General features: G+C 34.0%; 1 protein-coding gene across 6 annotated transcripts in view; it reads left to right on the forward strand.

Moving 5' to 3' along the window:
* Nucleotides 1–24,618, forward strand: part of LOC117231893 (SLIT-ROBO Rho GTPase-activating protein 1-like) — a 42,801-nt gene extending 18,183 nt beyond the window's left edge. For 2 of the 6 annotated variants that reach the window (XM_033490773.1, XM_033490775.1), the window contains exons 2-14: nt 7,460–8,075; nt 13,931–14,114; nt 14,764–14,929; nt 15,508–15,732; nt 16,240–16,368; nt 17,244–17,474; nt 17,818–18,093; nt 18,350–18,945; nt 19,137–19,358; nt 19,446–19,516; nt 19,599–19,779; nt 20,665–20,938; nt 22,914–24,618. In XM_033490773.1, the coding sequence (XP_033346664.1) occupies nt 8,030–8,075; nt 13,931–14,114; nt 14,764–14,929; nt 15,508–15,732; nt 16,240–16,368; nt 17,244–17,474; nt 17,818–18,093; nt 18,350–18,945; nt 19,137–19,358; nt 19,446–19,516; nt 19,599–19,779; nt 20,665–20,938; nt 22,914–23,939 (3,627 nt within the window). In that variant the 5' untranslated portion in view covers nt 7,460–8,029 and the 3' untranslated portion in view covers nt 23,940–24,618. Of the gene's footprint in view, nt 1–16; nt 338–7,459; nt 8,076–13,930; nt 14,115–14,763; nt 14,930–15,507; nt 15,733–16,239; nt 16,369–17,243; nt 17,475–17,817; nt 18,094–18,349; nt 18,946–19,136; nt 19,359–19,445; nt 19,517–19,598; nt 19,780–20,664; nt 20,939–22,913 lie in introns of those variants that run through there. The other 4 variants (XM_033490774.1, XM_033490768.1, XM_033490772.1 and 1 more) reach the window with 4 other exon arrangements.
* The last annotated feature ends 128 nt before the right edge of the window (nt 24,619–24,746 follow it).

The following is a 24,746-nucleotide window of genomic DNA, read 5'->3' on the forward strand; positions in this document are numbered from 1 at the left end:
AAACAACGTGTGATAGGAATAGAGTTTTTCAGACACCAGCTGTTTGCTGTTGTGTGCTGCTGAACTTTCCACGTCCGTTGCATAAAAGTCTACTGAGTCATCGAAAGATATGTTTATGTTTCGAACGAACAGCATCGTGTTACCGGTCGCGAAACTACTGTTGCGATAGAATCGAACGAGGCACCGTGGTAAAAACTCGACGAGTAATTGCTTGGCTTGCGTAGAACAGCTAATTGAAGGAGAACTAGTATTGGTGGCAGGTTGTTCCCGAGAACACATTTTTCGGAATACTAATTGTCCAACGGGACAAGCAACGATATTAGAGTTTAATACGGAGGTTAGATTTGTCCCGTATATTACGTATATCGAAGTTTTGTAATGTTATTTACTTTCTACTTTAATTGCAGGTTTTCTTAGTATGTGTAATCGAAAAGTTCAAGTGATAAACCGAGTATGTAATTACTCGAAGTAATCATTTAAGTGACAGACTAGGAATTACTTTTAGTATCATTGAATATATGACAAGAACCATTTTGGAAACAGGAATATAATGTTGGATTTTTATTTTTCATGAGACTAATGTTTGTAGATTTTTATGGTAATTTTGTTACTATAAATGTTGCTTTTAGTCTGCTATAGCTTATAAATTAATTGTAATGCATTTTTAATGCATTTATATATTGCGCCAATTGTTTATTATATAATACAAAGAAAATAATAATTATATTTTACAATTGTTTGAATATGTATCAAATATTTTAGGATACATTTAACCAGTACAATAATAGTTAAGTTCGATATAAAAATTTTTACGAATAGAAAAATCAGGGCGAGTATTACATATTCTCTTTGAAATGAACAAACTTTTGAACGAGTAACTTTTTACGTGCTCGATTTACTTACTACGCTACCGGAAATATCTCATGTTTTTCTACGAATGATTGTAGGAAATTGCTGACATATTTATTTCAAAGTACAGTAAAACATTCATTATCCGTTCACCTACTCTTCGAATAGTTGCTATTTGAATAGTTCCTCTATCCCGAACCTTCCATTATCCGAACAGTACATTTCCTTCGTTACTTTGATATGAAATTAAAAACAAAAATTTCCTTTTCCTTACTATCCCTTTTATATTCGATGCTATGTATATATTATATTATACTTTAATAAGTTATTAATCTCTCTGACCTCAAATTCTAGTGCATTATATGTTCTTGACAATCCCACCTGGTAAAATATATTTCTATGATTAATAATTAATTAAAGTATTTGCCAGAATAAAGAGGCAGCTTCAATGTTTAAATTGTATTTATTAGAGAAGTAAAAAAGTTTATCGCTGCGATTATTAATTGACTATGAATTTATAGAACTCTACCCTTATTACAACAGCCCTTTCAATTAATAAAAAGCTATTTTTCTCATAAACGAATTTCCCAAAGAAAAAGTATCGACTCTAAAAAAATTAAAAAGAAAGAGGAAGATCTAGGTGAATGTGGAATAATTTACATGAAGAACACTATAGTAAATCTCGTAGATTCAGTCCAGGTGTAACCTATATTCCTCGTATCATTTTATCACTATCCCCTGTCGAAAGAAAAATGGTCTCTCATGCTCGTGCATACTTTCTCATTGGAAACAGGATTTTAAACGAGTTTAGGATGACCCAGATCGATGGGTGGACATCATAGGTCCATGATGTTCATAGGACCGATTCGAGGCGATCCGAACAGTGTCGAACGAAACGGAATAGTCACAAGTACATCTCAATTTAAGGGCAATTGTGTTTAACAGTCCGACGCTCTCAATCGACTGTGGGCGTTTGCTTCGTTGACGAACGAACGAACGAACGAACGAACGAACGAACCCACGGCCGAACCGTGAATTTTATTCTGTATCTTCTATTGTCAGACATATGACTTCCCTTTCCGGTTTTAGTTTACAGTGTCTTATTAAAACTTCATTACTTATGGCCTATTGTAATGTACGACAGATTTTTTAGTTCCCTTTCCCTTTTTTCTTTTTACATATGATATGTTCTACTTTCCTTAACGAGATTTTATATATGTATTTATTCATGTTTCATTAAGATTCGTAAATTTTTTGAATGGCAAACAATCAGAACTTCCGAATATACTATCGCTTGGAAGGAAAGTTTCCTTATGGTTTTCACGATTCTGCCTTTTTTTGTTCAATTGAGATGAGTGAATCAAAAGAATTCTTAATTAGGATGAGATTGAATCTGACGGGTAGCAGAAGCGAGAAAATACAGACGATTAAAAAAATTGCGGTACTTTGAAGTTTTACTATCGATGTTTTCTCCTTTTTCATATTTTTCGCGGATTAAAAGAATTAAAAAGAGAAAGGTAGAAGAGATAAATGAAGAAAGCAAAGGAAATCATTGAAAACAGTATCTAATTTTGCTATTTCTGATCTCAGAGTTAACATAATCTTGCATAATTATCAAAACATTCTAAATTTTACTTACTAATTAGATCAACTATATTTATAACTATACCGTAGATTTTTCTGCATCTATGAAAAATTTAAAGGTAAATTTAAACACAAATACATAGAATGCACACAATACACAAAAGTATATAAAATATCCAAAGTGGAGTACTCATCATAATTTTTAGCAGTCGAAATAGATTGCCATGTATGTTTCATTTCTTTAGTTCTCTTCATAAAAATATAAAGTTGCATAACAAATCGCTACTAATAACTGTTGCAACTATTAATCAAACATTTTTCTATGCAAACTTAACCAATGACTTTTACATCCTTTATTAAATGACTATAACTTCGTTGTAATATTTGGAAAATTTGAACATAGATTTTTGTAGATATATTTTTCAAAGGACATTCTTTCGGAAAATACGAAAAAAAAAAGAATCGATTGTTTCTCAGTTTGAAAGAGTCGTAGTAATTGGTTCTTACGCAGTAATGATCGATACACCTCACGGAAGGATGATTAGTCGAACATCTCGTGAAACCGATTGTTTGTTGCGCAACAAAGGCAATAATGATTGCACGGTGATGATTAAGGCTAGAAACGAGATCGTGGTAATTCCCAATGTAGGATAATGACAAAGTTCTTGTGTTGGCGTAGCACGCTCTTCCGAGGTGAACTTTTATAGAAAGAGAGATTTTAATAGGTTTTGTCACTTTGCATTGAATTGTGCGTATTTTTTATCTGACTTATCGGATAATGATCAGATGCTGATTATTAAGATAGATTTTAATCGTTAATACTGCTTCCATTGTTATCGTCATTAAGGCAATCGTCAATCATTAAAATAAAGTTTTATGAAAACTCGCCTTTGAATATTATTTTCTTTACTCATTTATTGCGATTGTTTATTTGTTCATTTATTAAAATTAAAAAGAAAAATTTCTTATAGGGGAACGTATTAAAATACTATTGATATTATATCGAATATTTCTGTCTTCTTTCTTAAAAAATTGAATCAATCACGTAAAGGTACAATTTTTATGTAAAGATACGTTTAAATTTCATTTGCATAGAATTTGTTCGATTGGTCTTCTTATTCTGTTCATTTATTAAATCTTATGTTTATTTTACTTGATTTTACTGTTTCAAGTAACTCGATCAAACAGTTCTGTTGACAAATTTGAATCGATTGGACGATTGTTCATTCGTCAAATTTATTCACTGCTGACGTGTGTAGAGTGATTGTACAAACTAGGCCGGATTATAGCTGTTTCCTGAAGGAAGATGACGAAAATTGATAGTGGGAACTATTTCACGCCTGAACTGAATTCATCTATGTATCTAATCGTATTTTTCTTCTGAGCGCGTCAGCACATCCGTTCTGCTTTTTTGCTTTTCTTCTTCTTTTCTCCTTTTATATGAAATTGTATGCAGTGATGAGTGTCTAAAAAAAGGGCACTGTTTGAATAGAATTTAGCCTGTTATTGTATCTGTTTAAATAATGATAACGCCGTGTCTTTATTATAACATTATTAAAACATATATGTTGGAAAATACTGAAAGTTGAAAATATATTCCAAGGAATAGATGATAAAAGGAGTAATAAAATCTTTTTTTGTGTTTATTTCTATTTACAGAGTTTAAGAATTCATAAAAATTTAAATACATAAAAATTATGTATATAGATGAGATAGTAAATAATGAATATTTTTCTATTTATGTATTTCATATCTTTTTTACCCGTATATATTTATATTCTTTCAAAAAATAAAAATACTATATATATATATATAAAACAACAAAATGAATAAAAGTATGGAAAATTAAATCATAGACAATATATTGAGCCTATTTTATTGCATGAAAAGCTTCCAAAACTATCAATCTACCAATAAGATTAGCATTAATATTAGCTTAATAACGTTTTTTCTTTCCTCCTAGTTTATTTTCTTTCTAAACGATTCATCTCAAAGCGTTGTTTTATCGATAACTGACCTGTACCTACTATGCTAACAAATGTAACATGACATGCTGTAAATAGAGAAGAAATAGAAGTGATACCAGTGTCTCGCGAAGAGGATTATCTAGATTTCTAGAAATACCTGTAACAATCCTTATTAATAGCGCATTAAGTAGTACAAAAGTATAAACTCTTAAACTCTTCTAAGTTAAACTCTTCTAAAGACGAGATGAACTTCCATCCAGCTGCCACTTTATTATCAATTTTCAAGTAAAATATACAGAGTTTAACTATTTATTAGTATTCTACCTGATTACTATCTTGCCAAAAATATATGCAAAATAAACGATCAAAGCTTTCCAAACATAAAACAAATTCCTATCTATGTCCCATTTTATAATCGTCTAAAGAAATATACATTTGCATAAACATCCTCCGTCTAGCGATAAACGAACGAGCCGATTTGCCACAATCTTTCGACTATTTTTATATTCGAAGTTGACCCGTTGAGACCCAGAAAATTCTCAATATTATAATAATAAACTACCCGCATCTATGGCAGCATTCCGTTTCGTCATTGTCGTCTTACAAACGACCTATTAAGGCCATCCTCAGCGGGAATTTTAAAAATAATCCTTTGCGTGGCCATCACGCTATGAAAACGGTGTTGTTGATCGTGTTCTTTGAGGACTCGACGCACGACGTACAATCATTATCTGTTGCAGTCTATCAGGGCCGATAATTGCAAAGCATAAACTTGCAACACAGCAACTTATCGTTCACCAGAGCGAACGAGTGAAAGAGATAGATTCACGGTTGCATTCTATTAACGGAATCCTTTCTGAGGCTATAACGGGAACATATAGGAGCTAGAATTTTTATGCCACTGCGCTTTCAATTTTCTCGCACATGGTGCGAACCAGACCTTTCTACGGTTTGCTGATCCTATAACAATACTTACTTACATCGAAACGATAATACACTATTAGAGAGCATGCAATAGGAATTCGATTTTCTTTCAAAGAATTAAGTACACATTATGTTGGTAAACTCATGTATTGGATGGATACATTAATATACATATACATACACAGTGGCTACAAAAAATATATATTTATTTGTACACAACTTTATTTGCCAATGAAACGTATTTTTTTTATTAGGTTCTACGTTTTATTTTCATAGTATCAAAGTGATTTTGTAATCATATGAAGTTTATTACAGTTGGATACAATTAACTAGTATGTATGTACTATACATGTATACAGTAATAAGTAATAGGTAATAAGTACAGAAAATTGGAATATTTTCGGCAATATATAGCAAAAAGTGAGTATTTGAGTTTGAAATATTTCATTCGCCGTGAAATTTCGAATCGGTTTCAGCATCATACGTTTCGATATCTAAAATTCTTCGAAACTTTATCGGAACTAGAAAAACTCGAGATCCAGCAAGATTTTTATGAAATATTACAAGAGTTTAAGCGATTCAAAATGTTTCACGCTCAACACGTATGTATCGTAGGCCATTGATCCCAGAAATACTTAATTTTAAATAAAGTTGCATTACAAACATGATATTTAAGAGCAAATTGTGATAAGAAAAATTATTTTTGCAATGTTTATCTAAACATTCGTGTTTTTAATCTCTATTTATATAAACTGGACCACGTGTAATATAACACAGGGACAGTTCTGGAAATATGAATGATGCGATATTATCTAATATTAGAAAATACGAACCACTTCTTCTGTATTTTAAGAATTTTCTTTCATGTTTCGAAATATTTGCATATTATTGTAGTGACAATGGAATTGTCGGAATCGTTTCGTGAAACAATAGAATTGAAAAATTGAGTACACTGTTTTGTTTTCCTTTCTTTCGCAGAACTTTTACGAAATTGTTCTGAAGCGGAAAACGCTTAACTTAACAGATATTCCACGACGAGTTTGCAAAGTAGTGTAGATAAAAGCTGCATAAATAGAGAGTTCATGTCAATGTTGTAAGATATACGTGTTAATTTGTACATTAAAGTAAAAATATCTCTTAAACAAATAACATAGCGAAAGCACCATAAAACACTTTCTTGCAAGTAATGATATAATACACATTCGTTTAAGAGGAATATAATTTTCACTTTTGATTGAACTTTATATTGAACTTATAATTTCGCTACAGAAACAGGAAGAAACGACATACACTACCGATCAAAAATTTGAGACCAGTTGTCTCAAGTTTCGTGTCAATTTTGTTATTAATTGATGATTAATGTGATACAGATATCAATGGCGATTTTCTTTATTTCAATATATTCTTGACTAAAAAGATATTCTACGGTAAAGAAATTGTAAGCCGATATCATCTTATCTATTCTTAGATCTTATCAAACACATGATTCCAAATATAGGTCCAGTACTAATATCTCTTGTAAAATGTATTGTTTTAATTTGTTATACTTTCCAATTTCTTAAGATTATTAGTTATTATAATTAATTTTATTAAACTAACAAAATAACTTTGATTTCAATGCGAATATTAATTGTTACTATAAATCAACATTCGAATCATTAGTCTTAAACGGGTTAAAAAACTTCAATTTACAAATTTTCTTCGCATCGACAAACTTTTACTATTACAATTTTACAGTCTGGTTAACTTGAATTGCTTCTCAGCAAATACATAGATAGCAAGTTTATGACTATAATCACGTTTCATACAAAAACAGCATTTCTTTCTTCGTTCCCACACAAGCACGACAACGATGTTTTCGTTAGGCACTTTATCATTCCATTACATAACTATTATTTTCCAACAATATCTTCACGATACGCATCTATCCTCATATCATCGCCACCAGCTGGTACTCGATTAGATTGCCAATCCATCGTTGCAACGAAATGTATTAGCCCACCCACGATTAGATACACGTTGCTCTATAGTCTATCTCGAGCTTTCTTCGCCTAACCTGCCCGCCCTACTCACTCCTTAACGTCATTATCAGTACGTATATATCATAATTATCGTCTAATATCAATGAAATCTAGATGCGAGCTCGTCATTCGAGGCCGAAGAATGTCAAAGATCACGGCGTCTGGGTCCAATTTGACCAGTGTGTTCCAGAAACTGAACATTCTCAGAAATATCACGTTAGCTCGTTGATGTTCGTGCAGTTTTCGTGATTCGATTAATTCAACGAAATATTCACGTGATCATCAGTGACTTTCCGTGACACGATAGATTTGAGAAAAGCTCGCGAGAACTCGCGATAATAATAAATTTGAGGAAAGTTCCCAGGAATTCGTGATTTCCGCGATATGATATATTCGAGAAAAGTTCGCGTGAATTCGTGATAATAATATATTTCAGAAAAGTTCAGGCGAACTCGTGACTTTTTCGCGATATAATATATTCGAGAAAAATTCGCGTGAATTCGTGATTTAGTAAAACACGGATTAATATCGCGTGTGTTCGTGTAACTTACACGTGAGAAAGGAAAAGACAGATTATTGGACGAAATAAAAGAGAGAAGTGATTTGTGGGCACGAGGAATAATCGTCGGAGGACCGGAGAGAGATCAGAGTGTGGTGGACAGTCGAAAAGGATAACGGAGAAAAATGTTCAAGCTCGCTGGACGACAAGAATGGGAGGCTTTGACGAAAGGTAAATGGCACGGCCGTTTACGAACCGTTTTTAAGCAATTATTCCACACGTGTACCCCTAACCCGTTACCGTGAGCCGGGTATCCGATTGTTGAAAGAATGTTTGGAAGTTCTAAATAGGGAGACATGTGCTTTTTAGGAAACGAGAAGTCTTGCATGAACTTTAACCCCTCATATGAGAGTCGTGAGAGCTCCCTGGCACAATCTATGATGTTCGTGCACAGATTTGATTAATGTGTTTCTTATAATGTATAACAGAAGAACTGGGAGTTTTAATTTTACAAATTAGATTTGGAAGTGTGGAAGAATTCTAGTAAACTGATTGAAGTCGATGTTTTATATAATAGGGATGATTTTAGGAATTATTTATGTTCTTCTGTCTTTTTCTCTTTTATACACTTTGAAGGATCAATTATTATTTATGTTCTTCTGTCTTTTTCTCTTTTATGCACTCTGAGCAATCAAGTATAAGTGTCTTTATAATTTTTCTGGAACAGTAATAAACATCTTTCACAGATTTTAAATTACTTCTCATATAGAGTGTTCATTGAAATTATTTGAATACTTACCAAAAAAAAAGGTTTTTTAAAAGAATTCCTTGAAACTTCATTAGCGTTGCAATGAAAGAAGATTGTGGCAATTATTTTGATGAAGTTTGAAACAAATCAGACATTATAATGCAAGCAGAAGTTAAACATGCAATCAGTGCTAGTGAAAGCTTCACTAAGTTGAGGCATATTAATATAATGTATAATTAACTTACTTTCATTACGATGCTTATGAAATTTCAGAATGTTCTATACAACACGCATAATACATTCATAAAAAATTTCTGTAATAAGAGTTATAATATTTTTATATATCACTGTATAGAATATTATGTTTAATTTTCGATTTATTTTTCGCACGGGCAGTCATCTTTATCTACTTTATTATTTCCGATACCTTTTATGAAATATGAAAATTCCAAGTAACAGGTGGTATGGAGAAAGTCTGTAAAATCAACATTTTCCTTTATGTTGCAATAAATATCTTTTTCAGAGTTTCTAAACATATTTCACATACTTGATACGATGGCTAAATTTACGATATCTATATTACTGACTTAATTTGTCGGAAGACTTAATTTAAAAAAAAATTGCTTAGCAAAAATGTAAGTTAAAAAAATTGGTGACTTGGCTTTACAAAAACTAAATCATATTGAATCCGCAATTGATACACATTGTTCAATTGCTAAACCTATATAATCAGCTACAGCAGTTTCCAATTGATAAATTAATCGATTAATGGGTATTATAGATAATAAAACAAGAAAATACTGTGATCGCAGAAATGATAAAAGTAATGATTAGTTTACTGTTGTATCAATTAAACTCTACTTTGTCGAAAGAAGCAAGAATCACATAATGATGCAACAAAGCCAAAGTATTATCAAAAGGTATTGATTAAAACATACAGATATTGATAACTAACTCGATTAAATAAATGTTCCTTTTTAAAAAGTGAATCAAATAAAATTTGTCAGCTATTTTTGTTATAAGTTCTATTCTTGTTTAAAAAATTGTTATTCTTTCTATGCAAAAATATCGACTAAAATTTTGATTCAGATTTATATTTTATGCACATCGGATCTGTTTTCCTTGCAATTTTTTAATGTTAGATATATGTAATTCTTTAATTTATGTGCATCAGTGCATTCACTGCACCTATCTCCAACAGTTAAAAGGTTAAAAAATAAAGATAGACAAGCATGTAACTTCCATGTCACTTGCAGAGAGTTAATCGGTTATCGTTATAGAACAAGTTAATTTTATATCCGTTACGACGACCTGTTTCATTCTTCGAACGTGTTTAAAAAAAGGAAAATATATCGGCGCTAGCGTATGCATCAAAAAAGAAAAAGAAAAGAGGGAAGAAGAGAAAGAAGCTAAAAGTTGGCCGTGGGTCACCGGTGATCCACGCAGGACGGAGCTCGTTAGAACTGTTAACTCGATACGCATTAATCGAACGGGTAACGCCGTGCGGGTTATTATTATTATTAAGGTCGATTACGTAATATTCGATAACCATGTGGAGCATAAAAGAGTGCGCCGGCTATTATTAACGTAGAAATAATTTATCGTAGAAATGTCGATATTTTGACGATGCGTTGGGAAACGGGTAAGCCGACAGTTTCTGAAAGGAAATTGCCACGCGCTCATCGCCATCCTCCGGTTACTCCCCCTTCGAGGTTTCTGATCGATGAGCACCGTGATATACAGGGTGATTTAAAGTTTGGTATATGTCCTCTTTTATTTTTTATAATATTGTCTGGTAATATTTATGTTGGGGAAAATATTCTTTCGTTTCAAGTAAATAGAAACATTATAAATAGATCGTGGATTTTTATGTGTTTATGGAAGATGCAAAAATGTGCAGAATGTATGTAATACGTAAAAATATAGAAATTAGTTAAAGTGATAGTAATCTTTGCAATACATGTCAGATAGAACAATTTTCTACCCAAGTCCCATTTTATACTTATAAACGTGTATTTCAATCTGTATCCCATGTTTTATGCGATGTAAAGAGGAGTGTTTCATGTAGGTAGGACGATGTAACTTTAAAATACTTAGAAATGAAGAGAAATGGCGTAGGGCGAAATGAAATGATATAGAATAAATGTCATGTATTAACGAAAAAGATACAATTGCGTTGTTTGAATGTACGAATGGATGAAAATACATGAAATTAACACCAGAATACCCTTTATTCTATGCCATTTCATATTGCCTTATGACATTTCTGTCCGTCTCTATTTTAAAAATACATTAGCCTGCCCTAGTTACGTGAGACATCCTGTTACTTATTTATCGTTTTTACCATAAAGTGCAAATTAAAAGGACATACGCTGAAATTGAAAGACTTCTCTGAAACTAAACGAAGCCCAAACTGTTATGCGAATCAACGATACCAATAGTTACGGATTAAATTAAGTTTGGCTGTGAATTATTAACATCATCATTCCAAAACAATTTTTAGAGTATAGTTATCATTATAAATATGTTCAACGAACGCACATTTATTCGTACATTTTGCATTTATTTGTTTATTCTTTTTTTATAAACGTATTATTGAAATTCTAGCGCTCGGTTGTGTAATTCTAGCAGCCAGGCACTATGATTGAGATCGAGAGAATGTTTTTGCCAGGGTATCGGTTACGAGCGAAGAGTGATTCGGGGAACTCTCGTGAAGATTTGGAATGCACGGTGTCACATGGAGATTTGGCTGCACGTGGCAAGAATGGTGTAACTCGTCGTTCGTGTTGCCAATCTCTTGAACATAATACTTTCTTTATTTAGAATTTCCTTATCTCTTTTTTTCATACGGCTCGTTTCATTTCTGTTAAGAATAAATTATATCATATTTAAAAACCTGTCGATTCCACTATATATATATTACAGGAATAAAATAAATCACAAAGAGATAGGGAATTTCTAAATAAAGAAAATATTATGTCCAAGAGATTGGCAATCCGAATGACGAGTTGCACCATCTGCACGAACTGAGATTGACGTAACAGAAATGAATTTATTTGTAGTCATTTATATTGATTATAGAAGAGTCCGATTAAAAAGTGACCTAGTTAACAGGTGGAAACCTTGTTCAATTGATAAATCAAGTCGTGTGAATTTTTAATGCTTGAAAGGACATTTTATGTCATCGATGAATTCAAGTGTCTGAAATCACATGCTACCTTTACTTTAAATCACCCGATATATTGGCAGCCCGCAACGAAATGCGTTTATTTACCTTCTTAGGGGCGTAGGCAGGTCGATTCATGCGTTTCAGCCCCTGTGCGACGGGGTCGAAAATCTCGTGGCCACTTGGGGAATGAATCACACCGCGGAAGTACGGAAAATCGATACGCCCTACGCTCGAATCGAGTGGAAAAAGTTAAGCAAGTTCATATGGGATGACCTAAGATCAACGATGGACAGCTTCCTTCTTTTTTTACTCCTTTTTCTTGCTTTCTCAGAAGTACTCGACACCACATGGTACTTCCCCGATGCCCTCAGCTATCAAGTTTCTTCGTACGAGTTTCTAAAAACGTTAAAAACTTTCTCGAATATCTCCTAGAACTTTTTATCCCTTTTTTTTTTAAATTGTTCTTTATATTTTAAAATATCCATACTGAAGGAATTTGAACAGCAAATGATATATTTTATTACTAATTTTCGTTCCAGTTTACCATGGTTTACCATGTTTACGGATAAATGACGAAATAAATTCTTGTATTACCTGATTTTATTTACTTATACATTGCCGCCTAGTCAACATTAATGGTCATAGTCTAAAAGCTAAAATAAATGATCGTAAAAGCTTTTTCTTATAACTTTTTTACTTTGTCACGCATAGAATTTACATATTTCTTTACTAGAAAAAAATTTTATTTTATAATTCTATCATTTATATCGTTTATTCTTAGAAGTCCTGCACTCTTAACAACTATAGCTTTTACGCGCCCGTTTTTTATTCGACTGTTCGTATCATTCGTTTCTCAGAAAGTCACATAAAGAATCGTTTAATCCTCGGCGAAGGGTGCCTTTTCTTCAATGAACTCGTTACAATGACCCTCATTGATCCATGATTAGATGCAAACCATCCAGGGGTAGTCTAGACTTTAGAGTTTTATTCGCATCAGATACATAGAACGAAACAGGTTGTCAGTTTCAGCTGCTTTTAAATTGCTATTCTTTTTTTTTCTCTTCTCTCCTTCAACTTTGATTTTTTGCTTCGATAAATTGAAGAGACATAACGTTTTTCAATTTGTATAACTTCATCTTTCAAGTATTGTTCATTTGCTTTAGTCGTAGAATAAATAAAAAATGGTCATCCGTAGATTCTTATGTAAATTGGAGTTTAAGGTCAGAATGAATTATTGAATGATCATTGAATGAAAATTAAAAGAGATTGTCTGAGATATCGTTCTACGTAGGAAGTGTTATAAAAACACAGATATTTACAACAATTTACAATTTTAATGTTTAGGGTAATACAATCACAAGTTTAATACCACATGACCTTTAAGAAATTGCAACAAAACAGACAAATATGAAATTTATTATTTTATGATATTTATTTATATTATTTTTTGTAGGTCACTTCGCATTACACTTGCGATCCTATTAGAACACCAATAAAACCCCCTCAACTATTACAATTAAGGATAAATAGTAATGCTAAAGAATATCATCTATGCACGTGTACATGATATTTCTGTTTTTACTTATTTTTAGTATCTTTTAGCAATCCCTCAGTTTTTCTCAATACTCGTTCTTAATACAAAACAAAAATAATGGAGAATTATAATCTTATAACAATACATTTTTCAAGCTCATAGCAACGATGCAATATGTATAACATACGATGTAATTCCGAAATCGTGATATAAAAAGAGCGAATGAAAAAACTTCACCTTTTTTTTTAAGAAAGCACATATTGTATAAAAATATGTTGTTCTAGATATCTGGTCTCATTTTACTAAGGAATTACTTTGTATATTTTACATTGAATCCACCAAACCACAAACCAACCCGTTGAATCGATAAAAGTATAAATAACTATAGAACTATATAAAGTTCTGTTATTACTTTTATATGTACTATTTCTGCGACAAATATAAAGTTGAAGAGTCGGCAGCAGGTGTGTGGAAAATAAAAAGTAAAGCACGATTGGATGTAGACCTTTCAAGGTAGCAAATACGTTCGTAACACGAAATGCGGTTGCGATAAACGGGATTGGTCGATCGATCGATTAACGAAAAACGAACGAACCAGCAGAAAGTCTTTATTCGTGGCGTGTTCCTGTTTTCAGACATACGGTTGCAGCTGAACGAACAGCTGAGATGTCTCGACATCCGGATGGAGGCCCAAGTCGCCATCGTGGCGGAGCTTCAGGATTTTTTTCGAAGGAGAGCCGAGCTCGAGCTCGATTACAGCAAGTCCCTCGACAAGTTAGCCAGAAGCATACAGCTCAGACACAAGGAGCAAAAGCAAAAGTACATATCTTTAGACTTTCTTCTCTTTAGACTTTGTTTTTAACAATCTCACATTATCATTACATTATCTACATATATACGCAGTACTGGTTTCCTTCTTGCTAAATTAAGAGACTATTTGTTTCTGAATGAACAAAGAATAATAATCTAGTGCTATTGGGTTCTTTCTCCATAACTAATATACTGTTCAAAACAATTAAGTGTGTGTTATTATCGTACATTTTATTTCACGAACCACGCAAACAGAAGTAAAGAAGTCCTACAGGTTTGATAGACAGATAGTTTGTAATAAATAGATTGCGGATTTTTATACACTTATGGGAGATTTGAAGGTGCAAAAATGTATGCAATGCATATGATACAAAAAAATATATAAATATTCGAAGTAGAAAATTTATTATAAAATATATAAAACTGTAGAAATGCATAAAAATCTGCAGTCTAATAATAAAAATTGACTTTGTGAGTTATCAGAAAGTCTACGAACAGAACGAGTGGGTACACAGATCAAAGTAACAACACGGGGAACGATCATTTAATTGTTTTGAATAGTATAGTTTATTAAAGTACATAGATAGATGCGTAGATTGGTGATAAAGTAGTAATGGTCGGAAGTAAGCAGATCAAGCTAACAGCAAACAATTCCTAGGCGAGAACATTGGCCCCTATTCTCGAGTTATGCTTGCTGGCAACAACTTATCAACGAGACCAAGTCCTTAAGCAGAGATCATGCGGCTCTTTCAGAAGTGTACAGCACACATCTCGTCGGTCGTCTCAATCAGGTGATGGAAGATGTTCAACGGATATACAAGCGTGTGAGTATAAGCCAGTACCATTGGAATCCCACAAAATACATTTACGATTTGTTGTCTGCAATTATGCAATGTTATAAATAATATTATACGGTCGAGAAACGTGGAAAAATACAGTTTGAAGTATTTAGGATTTTTGTACATTAACTTTTATCAATACAGTATTTACTATAGATTAGAAAGCGATAGAGAATAGTTACTATAATGTAATTTTAATACAATATTCCAACTGAAAGCTCTAGATATCAATTTATAAATAATATTTGCAACTTGAAGTCCGAGACATCCCACTTTGGAGCTCCTCCAGACTGATAAAAGTATCTAACAATACGTGCGCCCACTTATGTCCTTTTTATCAGGAATACATTATTTACTATTCGTCGAAGAAACTAGATCCAACAACTAGAATCAACGTAAAATATTCATATGAAAAATATCACACATACGCATCGACAAATCTTACTACCGCCATGAATATATGTACTCGGCGTTGGTCTGGGGGGATGCTTATATCAACGAACGGATATGCATAATCAGAGGAATCATTAAAAATGACGGTCGTTCAATCCGATTGATTTCAGTGCCGTGAAATAGGCTACGAGACGCACGAGGAGATCCTTCGAGTGTTGGACGAGCTGCATACCACGATGAAAACGTATCAGACATACCAGACGGGGTCACGGCAAGCGGAAACGAAGCTTCGTGTGGCGGAACAACAACGCAGCAAGCTCGAGGTGGCGAATGCCCCGCCCGAGAAGCTCGCGCGTAGCAAGAAATACAAGCTCATGGAAAAGGAAGTGAACAAGGTGGGTTGGCGATGTGAAATCAAGGCCAAGCCGCCGGCTGCTCTCGCTACTCGCCCGTGTTTCTCGATCCTCTCTATTCTCTCTTCAGTTTTCTGTCCCTTTCTCTCCCTCTCTTTTCTTACTTTCTACCTTTCTTTCTATTTGCTTTTCTGACCCTGGCGAGGTCGAGTGTACTTCAAGACCTCGCGAGTATCAATTTCCGCCACGTTCTTCTTACATGGAGGATACGTGAACCGAGGCCACCAGCTATCTATGTATTCTCTTGATGAATAAAGCACCGTTTCATTCATCTCCCTGTCAAAATTTCACGCCTTACCATTACTAGTTTTAGAGAGGAGCTTCGTGCAGGGTAGATTGTGCGATTGCCTAAGTTTGTTGGATCGAAGAGGTGCGGCAAAAGTCGGAGGTTTCGGGGATTTTGATTGTCAGAAATGAATACCACGGATAAAAGGACGGTATTGATTAAAATTGATTGAACTTATCACGTATACTTTTCATTCTGTTCAGAGGAAGGTCAAGTATCAAGAGGCGAAGCTAAAGGCGTTGAAAGCAAGAAACGAGTACATTTTGTGTCTGGAGGCATCCAATACGACAATACACAAGTACTTTGTGGACGACCTATCAGATCTCATCGATGTAAGTTTTAATAATCAAAGAAAAGAGCAAAATTCTTATAACTTCTATAAAAATCATAATATTTTGATGAATAGAAGACAAAGATAATATTTGGAGCTTGCTGCTTTATTTGTTATATCTACTCTTCTAATGATATACTAGTTTTGGAAATAGCTTCTGGTCAATTTACAAAAATTTTCAAATGCAAACCAATAGAAAAATTGTTATTATATCAAAAGTCAATACAATTATATGGATCAGTGATCTAAAACTTTTACCCAATAACATAAAACGTAGAACGTTGCAACAATTATTACAAAATATATTTAGCAACTCAAAGGAAACTTATTGCATGCATCACGCTACTGTACATCTGCGTTCCGCGCTAATTGTTTTAACAGTGCAAAGCTTTAATGTAGAAAATGCTCGAATGCATATTTGACACGCAATCTATGAACTAATTGCAGTAACTTGAACATGACTTAAGAGAGCATTAAACGGGCTTCTCGATACCGTACACGTGACTCAATAATGGGTCAGTGAATCGGTTTAGTCAACTGAAAGGTCTAATCGCCTTTCCTAATTGTTTCTTTGTTAAATGATTGTTGAGTAAGATGTACATAAATAAATCTCCTTGAAAAAATTGCATTCACTTGTTCCAATAAAGATCTAGTCATTGTCCTTCCAGTCTCTCAAGTTCCATTCCAATTTTGTGCAAATTTTTCTAGAAATATTTATTTATTTCATAATAATTTATTTTTTTTATATTTTTATAATAAAAGAAATTCATATATGTGCATGGAAAATGTTCTCGTCCTTTTATTTACTGTAATATACAAATATAGGATAAGAAATATAGATATCCTAACGACTGAATATTCTCGGTATTTTTTCAGTGTATGGATTTCGGATTTCACAATTGCATTGCAAGAGCGTTGCTGATGCATTGTAGCGCAGAGGAAGGTAGGCAACGTTCGCTGCAATCCGGTGCTGAACAATTGGCAGCATGTGTTGGTGCTCTAGACTCGAGGGCGGATAAACAGAGGTTTTTAGAATCTCATCATTCTGCTTTCATGATACCCAAGAAGTTTGAATTCCAAGGTCAACGAGGGGACGAGGTACTTGAAGTATGAAAATTCTTCTTTTCTTTAATCATCATTTGATCACGTTCGAACGATTTAGATCATGAGAGAACAAGTTTATAATTGATTAATCTTGATGTAATTATAGTAATAAAATTATTATTATATTCTAAATTTATTCTTATATTCATGTTTTGAAACATTCTACATAACTTTAAAAAAGGTGCGTTTTGTATTTTTTAAAAAATAGGTTTTGTAAAAAATTAAGTTTTGGAGATATATCCTACATTTCATATACATAAAAACTAGTGAAAACGTGTGCAAATGATACTTTCAACTTTCAACATATTTTAATTATTAATCTATCTTTTGCAATTTATTTTCATAGACTCCAGAACCGGAACTGCAAAAATTGTTACACGCTGAGATGGAACAAAGATTGTCCCAATTGCAACAAAGACTGACATCTTTGAGAACAGAATCTGAAGAAGTTTGGAAAACCTTGGAGACAGCAGAAGCTAGTCTATTGGAGATGTTAACCGCGAAAGATTACGACTGTTCCAGATACTTTGGTGAGAATGCTGTTCCCACCTCCAGGCCACCAGAAACTGTGCAAATTAAGCTCAGAGCAGATAGACAGGAAACTGAAGAATTCTACCTCACGGTAAGTTCGACTGATTAAAATAATTACTTAATCAGATAATGAAAAATTAAATGGAATGGGGGGTTAAATATAATAATATATGAATATAATAAATTTGGGAATAAGGAAAATCCTTAGGGTAATAAAGGCCTTTTTTATAGAATGGCTATTAGGGATTAATAGAATAAATAGAGTATATAGAATATTAATTTTTTGTTATTTAACTAGCTGTTACCAAAGTTATTGTTAGTAATATTAGTTTGAAACATTTTTACAGAAATTCAGGGAATACCTTCTTGGAACATCAAGAATAGCTAGGTTAGACGCAAAACAAGAATACATTCGACAAAGCCTGTTAGATGGCTCGACTGCTAGCCCCAATCCATCGATATCAACAACGAAGCAAAAACAAGCTCGAAGAAAACGAATTGGTAGATTGCAGATGAACGGCCAACCAAAGTTATTCGGTGGCTCATTGGAAGAATATTTGGAAAGCACTAATCAAGAGATACCTTTAATCATGAAAAGTTGCATTAGAGTGATCAATCTATATGGTCTTCATCATCAAGGTATTTTCCGAGTCTCGGGCTCCCAGGTAGAAATTAACAATTTCCGGGAATGGTTCGAAAGGGGAGAAGATCCATTGGCCGACGTCACTGATGCGTCCGACATTAACAGCGTAGCCGGTGTGTTGAAGCTCTATTTGAGGGAACTAAGGGAACCACTGTTTCCTATTATTTACTTCGAACATTTAATGGAATTAGCACAACTTGAATCGAAGCAAGAGTTTGTTAACAAGATGAAGGAACTGATTTCCAGTCTTCCAAGACCAGTTGTCATAGTGATGCGATATTTGTTCGCTTTTCTTAATCAGTAAGTACATTATATCAATTACCAGTTAAGTAAAATTTATAGCAAGAATTTTCATGTTAGAATTTAAAGAAAAAAAACTGCTTTTTATAGTCCCTAATATTTTTTACGCGTTTGCTTCAAGAAGATTAAAAAGATAACTATTGAGAAATCCCTTTAAATTTTATTCAAAATTTTTCTTTATTTACTAACAGCCTTTCAGAATTTTCGGATGAAAACATGATGGATCCCTACAACTTAGCAATTTGCTTCGGCCCCACCTTGGTACCTGTTCCAGAAGACAAGGATCAAGTACAATACCAGAACCAAGTGAACGAACTCATCAAGAACATTATCACGTTCTGTGAAGAAATATTTCCAGAAGATATTGGAGGTACTCAATACGAAAAGTACATCAGTAGAGAACCTGACGACGTGTAAGTATATAATAATCTTATCTTATACTGACAGAATATTTTATCCATAATTTACCAATTTATGATTTTTTATAAAAATAAATGCAGAGACGTGGGAGATTCGCCGACGGACCAGGTCCAGGAAGACATGGACTCCGAAGTGTATCCATCTGAGGATGGTGAGTGAAACCAGATATGTAATAGTTGTGTAGTTGTTCGGAATCCAACAGCGCGATCTACGTTCGTTTTGTGTATTCCCAGAATCGGAAAACCTCGAAGCCACAGCGCAATTCGATTTCAATGCAAGGTCCGAAAGAGAGTTAAGCTTCAAAAAGGGAGATACCTTGACTCTATACACACAAGTCAGTAATGACTGGTGGCGAGGTGCCTTGGCCGGTAGAGAGGGGCTTATTCCCGATAAATATATTATGATCAAGATAAAGTAAGTGCGACTTAATCACGCAGTGGTGAATTACTTCCTTCGAGAATGTCTTCTGTTGAACCTAGTGGCTGAATTTAGCAATTCCAAAGGGAACGAAATTTGGATGACATATGCTTGCTTTTTAAGATAAAAGGAAAAGCTTCTTTATAGATTTCGCTGTTAGAAATGTTTCCTCAATATAATTTTCTTTTGATGAATGTATCTTCTTTCCTTTTTAGTTCTTTCCATGTGAATATCTGATTTGTCATATGATTATTGTTTATGGAAATATTATTCTTTCAAAATGGGATATATGACTTCTTATGGAAAGAATTAAATATGGAGTAAGAAAGCACGGAGACTTGATTAATTCCACTGCTTTCAAATCCTTTTCGTTTTCGCATGATTATTCAGTATAAAGTCTTATATCCACCGGCCACGTAAATGGTTCACAAACGTTTACGAATTCCTTGAGCGGTAGGTAGAGACGTAAAACTAAATGCTCATTAACATATTTAGTATTCGTTAAATTGACCATACACCATTGGAATAATTTCGCTTGTTTTAACGCAATATCCATATATATTATAACATATGCTTTACAAAACAAATAATATTATTTAGATGCTCAATGATGCATTTGATAATTAACATCATTTTTATAACATTAAGCTGTTGGTAATCTCCACGACAGCAATATACATATTGCGGAGGGATTTTTCTAACATTCTTGTTGTAAGATTTAGGTTTTGTTAAACCTACGTTGAAATTTATTATAATTCATTGCATAATTCTTCCAGACTCAAAAAGTTTCTTTATAGATCCAGGAATGCTTGTCATGCAGCTCTGCTTGCCTATTTCCTTACGTAACTTCATTTTATAAAAATACTTGTATCTTTTGTTCAGGGACGAAGAACGTGAAAAGGAACTCCTGAAGTCGTCTAGTGAAGAATCAATGCGAAGAAGGACTTCAAGCTCTGCCGATAGTGTTCTTTCAAGTAACAATTCACCGCTGATGGGACCGTCTGGAAATCCGACTACTTGGCCCTCTAGCACTACGTCCGACGTGCAGTCAACCGCAAATATAATCACAACAGACAATAGCAGTAACAGTGGTGTTATTCCAGCAGTCGTGACAAATGCCCCTTGCATCTCAGCACAACCAATCATCAGTCGAGAGGTACTGGAAACTACCGTTTAGTATTAATATATCTTGTTCGATTTTTTTTTCTTTTCATACATTCGTCTGCTTGTACATTTTCTGCGACGCACTCGGAAGATTTTTGAACTTTTAAGCACAAGTGCATGGCTATTGTGCTGTAATTCGTCTTTCTTAAGTGCAGTAGCAGCGAAAGATTGGAATGCACATTTTAAAGACGCAGACTTGTTGCCTGTACACCACACACATCTAATAGAAAAGCAGCATCGCTTTATGTCGTGGGACCATAAATCTGTTACAAAATCTCTTGTTTGTTCAAATGGATATAAGATTATAAATAACCACATTAATTCGGAAATTTTGTGGAAATATAATGGAAATTTTATAAGAACCAGTAACGTTATTGTTTTCTTTTATACTTTAGAAGGGTCGCTGGATTTTTTATGATAGATTTCATTGGGTTCATAATCTGTGATCTTTTAAGATTCGAAGATTCTCTCTCACACTATAGTAAGTTCATAAGATAGGAGACATGAACCTAAGGCTATTGTTAAGTTTAATTTACTTCGAAATAGTACTATTTCAATTAGCTGTAATCATTTGTATGATATATTTGTAAATAAAATAGAAATATATACATGTTTGTTGCTGCATGTGCCTTGGTCTCTTTGTCTTGTGTCGCCTGTATCCTTTTTGTTGTCTTGCGTCATGTACTTTTTTTTTCATTTTTTGTACTGATTACGACTTTCGATGTTAATAGTTGGGATGGTTTTTCCAGATATACGTTTAGTCAGCTTTTAGTTGACAAGAAAAGTTTCACATACATAGGTAGTGGGCGAAACGGACTAAAAACTGTTCGATAAAACTGCTGCCAAGTGTCGTGTGGTTCTGTCATTTGTGTTTTTCGTTTCGTTGAAGGAGTGCCTCTGTTTAACAGTTCAGTTGGTTTGTGAATCCTAGCATTCTGTAAAACAATTTCAGTCTATAGATGAAACCAAAATGGAATGCTACTCGCAGAGCCTACTTCTCCAGCGGATATTCTTTTGGCTTGAGGTGAGTAAATAAGTGTCTCACCCACCCAGATCAGTTAATAATTAACTTCGTCGTTGGCATCTCTAGACAGATAGGTATCAGTGCGAGGCTGTTGTCACGTTTACATGTTTGCCTGCTTGTATTCATCCTACTCATTGCCAGTTTTACGAGCAGTTTTTAATTCTACCTTGGTATGAATATTGTTCTTATGCACTTGTGTTTATTCATTTCCTTCTTCCCGTATTAATGCATGCAGATATCCACTTTAATCATTTATATAAATATTATACCTTCATATTCTTGTAAACACGCGTCTAAAACCTGCAAATTACTCCTGATCAATTTATGAGATATTCTAAATTAGAAGATTCAAAAATTTGATTTCAACTTTTAATTGACTTATATTTCTGTACAAATATAAAATAAACATGTAGGTATTATCTACATCAAAAAATTGTGGAAGTCACTAAAATTAAATTGAACCGTTTTCAAGATTATTTTATAAAATCCGCTAAAAAATAATCATCTAAATTAGAATATATCTCTCATTATTATTTACTGTATTATAATTTTATCTTTCCTCTTCTTTTTATAATATATATCATTTATTTTAGAGAATGAAAAATTTTCTGTGTTATACTTATTATCTATTTGGGATTTAGTTCAATGATTCTTTTTAAACAGATTTTGTTCAATTAAAAAGTAGTAGGTTCTTACCATAGCTATTTATAATATAATAAACATAAATTGTAAAAATAACAATTTGTAACAAAATTCCAGGGCACTACATACGCAATAACAACACAGAAAATAATTTACATTTCATTGCAACAAATGTGGTTGGTAATTTGGAGAGCGTCACTAGTTTCCCATTCACTACGTAACAAAACATTTCACCATAAATGCTTCTTTAAACGTCTATATTACAATCTACAATAGTTTCACATTGTTCAACTATTTTCAGGAATGTGCATCTCGAGTAGCAAAGGTATCGACACCAGAAAAAGAGAAGCATATCTTCGTTTCTGATCATCGTGCAGACACAACGCCAGTTATTATTAGTAATAATGGTGAGAACGAGAAGATATCAGATTTCAGCGAGTCGTTACAACAACGCAACGAAGATACTAGCGAAGAAGCAGAACGTATTTCCTTGATGAGCCTAGACGGCGGATCAAAGCGTGGAACAAGTAGAAAACAACACTGGAAATCCCAAAGCATGGGTGATACTGTGCAGCAGACTGCGAATTCTCTTCAAACAAGCAATACTATCTCTCAAGATGAAGAACCTCAGGAACAGCCGACGTTTTCTGCGAATCGAGAACTTTGGCAAAGACGAGCGACGTCGCAAACGCAATTGAACCCGCCTGCGCCTCCTAATCATAAAATTTTCCGTGCCTCCCAAGAATTCCGTGAAATGCGTCAGAAACATACACCGGATTTGGTAATGGATCTGCCTTTATCGGCACAGGATGCGAGTAAAAAGTCTGCTTCATCGAGCAGTCTAAGCAGCTCTGACGAAGAGACGCCAACTCAGCCATCTCGTGCTGAAGCGGCCACATCGCCAACGGGCGGTCCTGAGTCCCCTGACATGAGCACAGCTGCAGAACGATTCGCTAAACAGAACCAATGCACTCTAAAGAAAAATACCAAGTCGAATCCTGACGCGTCAAAGTTAAAACGTATGGAGACCGAACACGATCCCGAACAAGAGTCTGAGGAAATTGTTAGGTCGACAAGTTCCAATCAGATCTCGGATTCGATGCCTTTGAGATCACCTCTTCCACCACGTTCGACGCCGAAGATAGTGGCGAAATTTGCAGATATGCATCTAACAGGCGGCAGCCAGGTGTCCTCGTTCAAGCCGCAGATAAAAGTGAAGCCAACGATTCTCAGAAAACCGGTGTTACCATTCCCACATCCGCACATGAGTCCTGAGCTCGCGAGGAAAATCGAGAAGCAAGCGCAGAGCGCCGAACAAACCAATTAATTGCTAACCCAGGGTATTACAGAGAAGTTTTTAGCAGCGAGGAAATATTTATTTTCAGCAACCCATGCGTGTTTGAGTAAGATTTCCAGACGCGTAGATTTGCCACTGACTTTCCATTGACCAGTTACTCCGCCCAAATCGCAAGGACACGAAGTGTGTTAGTTACAGTACCCAAAAAAAGAAAGGAAAGCCGGACAGCATCGTTCCTTGATATGGAACGGGTCACGTGAGTTTAGTTTCAGCCAGTGAACGTTGCGTATAAAAGGTCTGATGCTGTCCTCGGGCCGAGTTTATTTTTTCTACGACTATTTTCCATTTTCGCATAATTTTTTTACCAAATGACCCGCGAAACGATGTTTCTAGTCATCGAGCGATGATTGAAAAACGATGCGAGAAATGTGTGAGCGAGAAAAATACATCGAAAAAGAAAAAACAAAAAAAAGAATATAATTTCGAGATTAAGTAGTTTTTCGTCGATAGAGCGAGAGAATGAGAGCGAGAAAGCGCGAACGAAAGAGCGAGAGAGAAAAAAGCCAGATGATTTTGTACGTTGGACGATTTGTAATTTATTGCAAAGAATATTTCTTCTCAACGTGTTATCAGTATAATGTTTGCAACAAACGTATTTGATGTTCCTTTAAAAACGCACGCGAGTAAGTATGAGTTTTAAACAAAACAAGAAAAAAAGAACTAGAATCTTTTTTAGGAATTAGTTTCTTAAGAATGAGTGAGATGATTTCGGGATTTAAATCCCGAGCTATTATTATTATTATTATTATTATTATTATTATTATTATTATTAATATC

The sequence above is a fragment of the Bombus vosnesenskii genome, unplaced genomic scaffold (assembly GCF_011952255.1).
Source record: "Bombus vosnesenskii isolate JDL3184/JDL3185 unplaced genomic scaffold, Bvos_JDL3184-5_v1.1 scf7180000013275, whole genome shotgun sequence".
Classification (NCBI taxonomy): Eukaryota; Metazoa; Arthropoda; class Insecta; order Hymenoptera; family Apidae; genus Bombus; species Bombus vosnesenskii.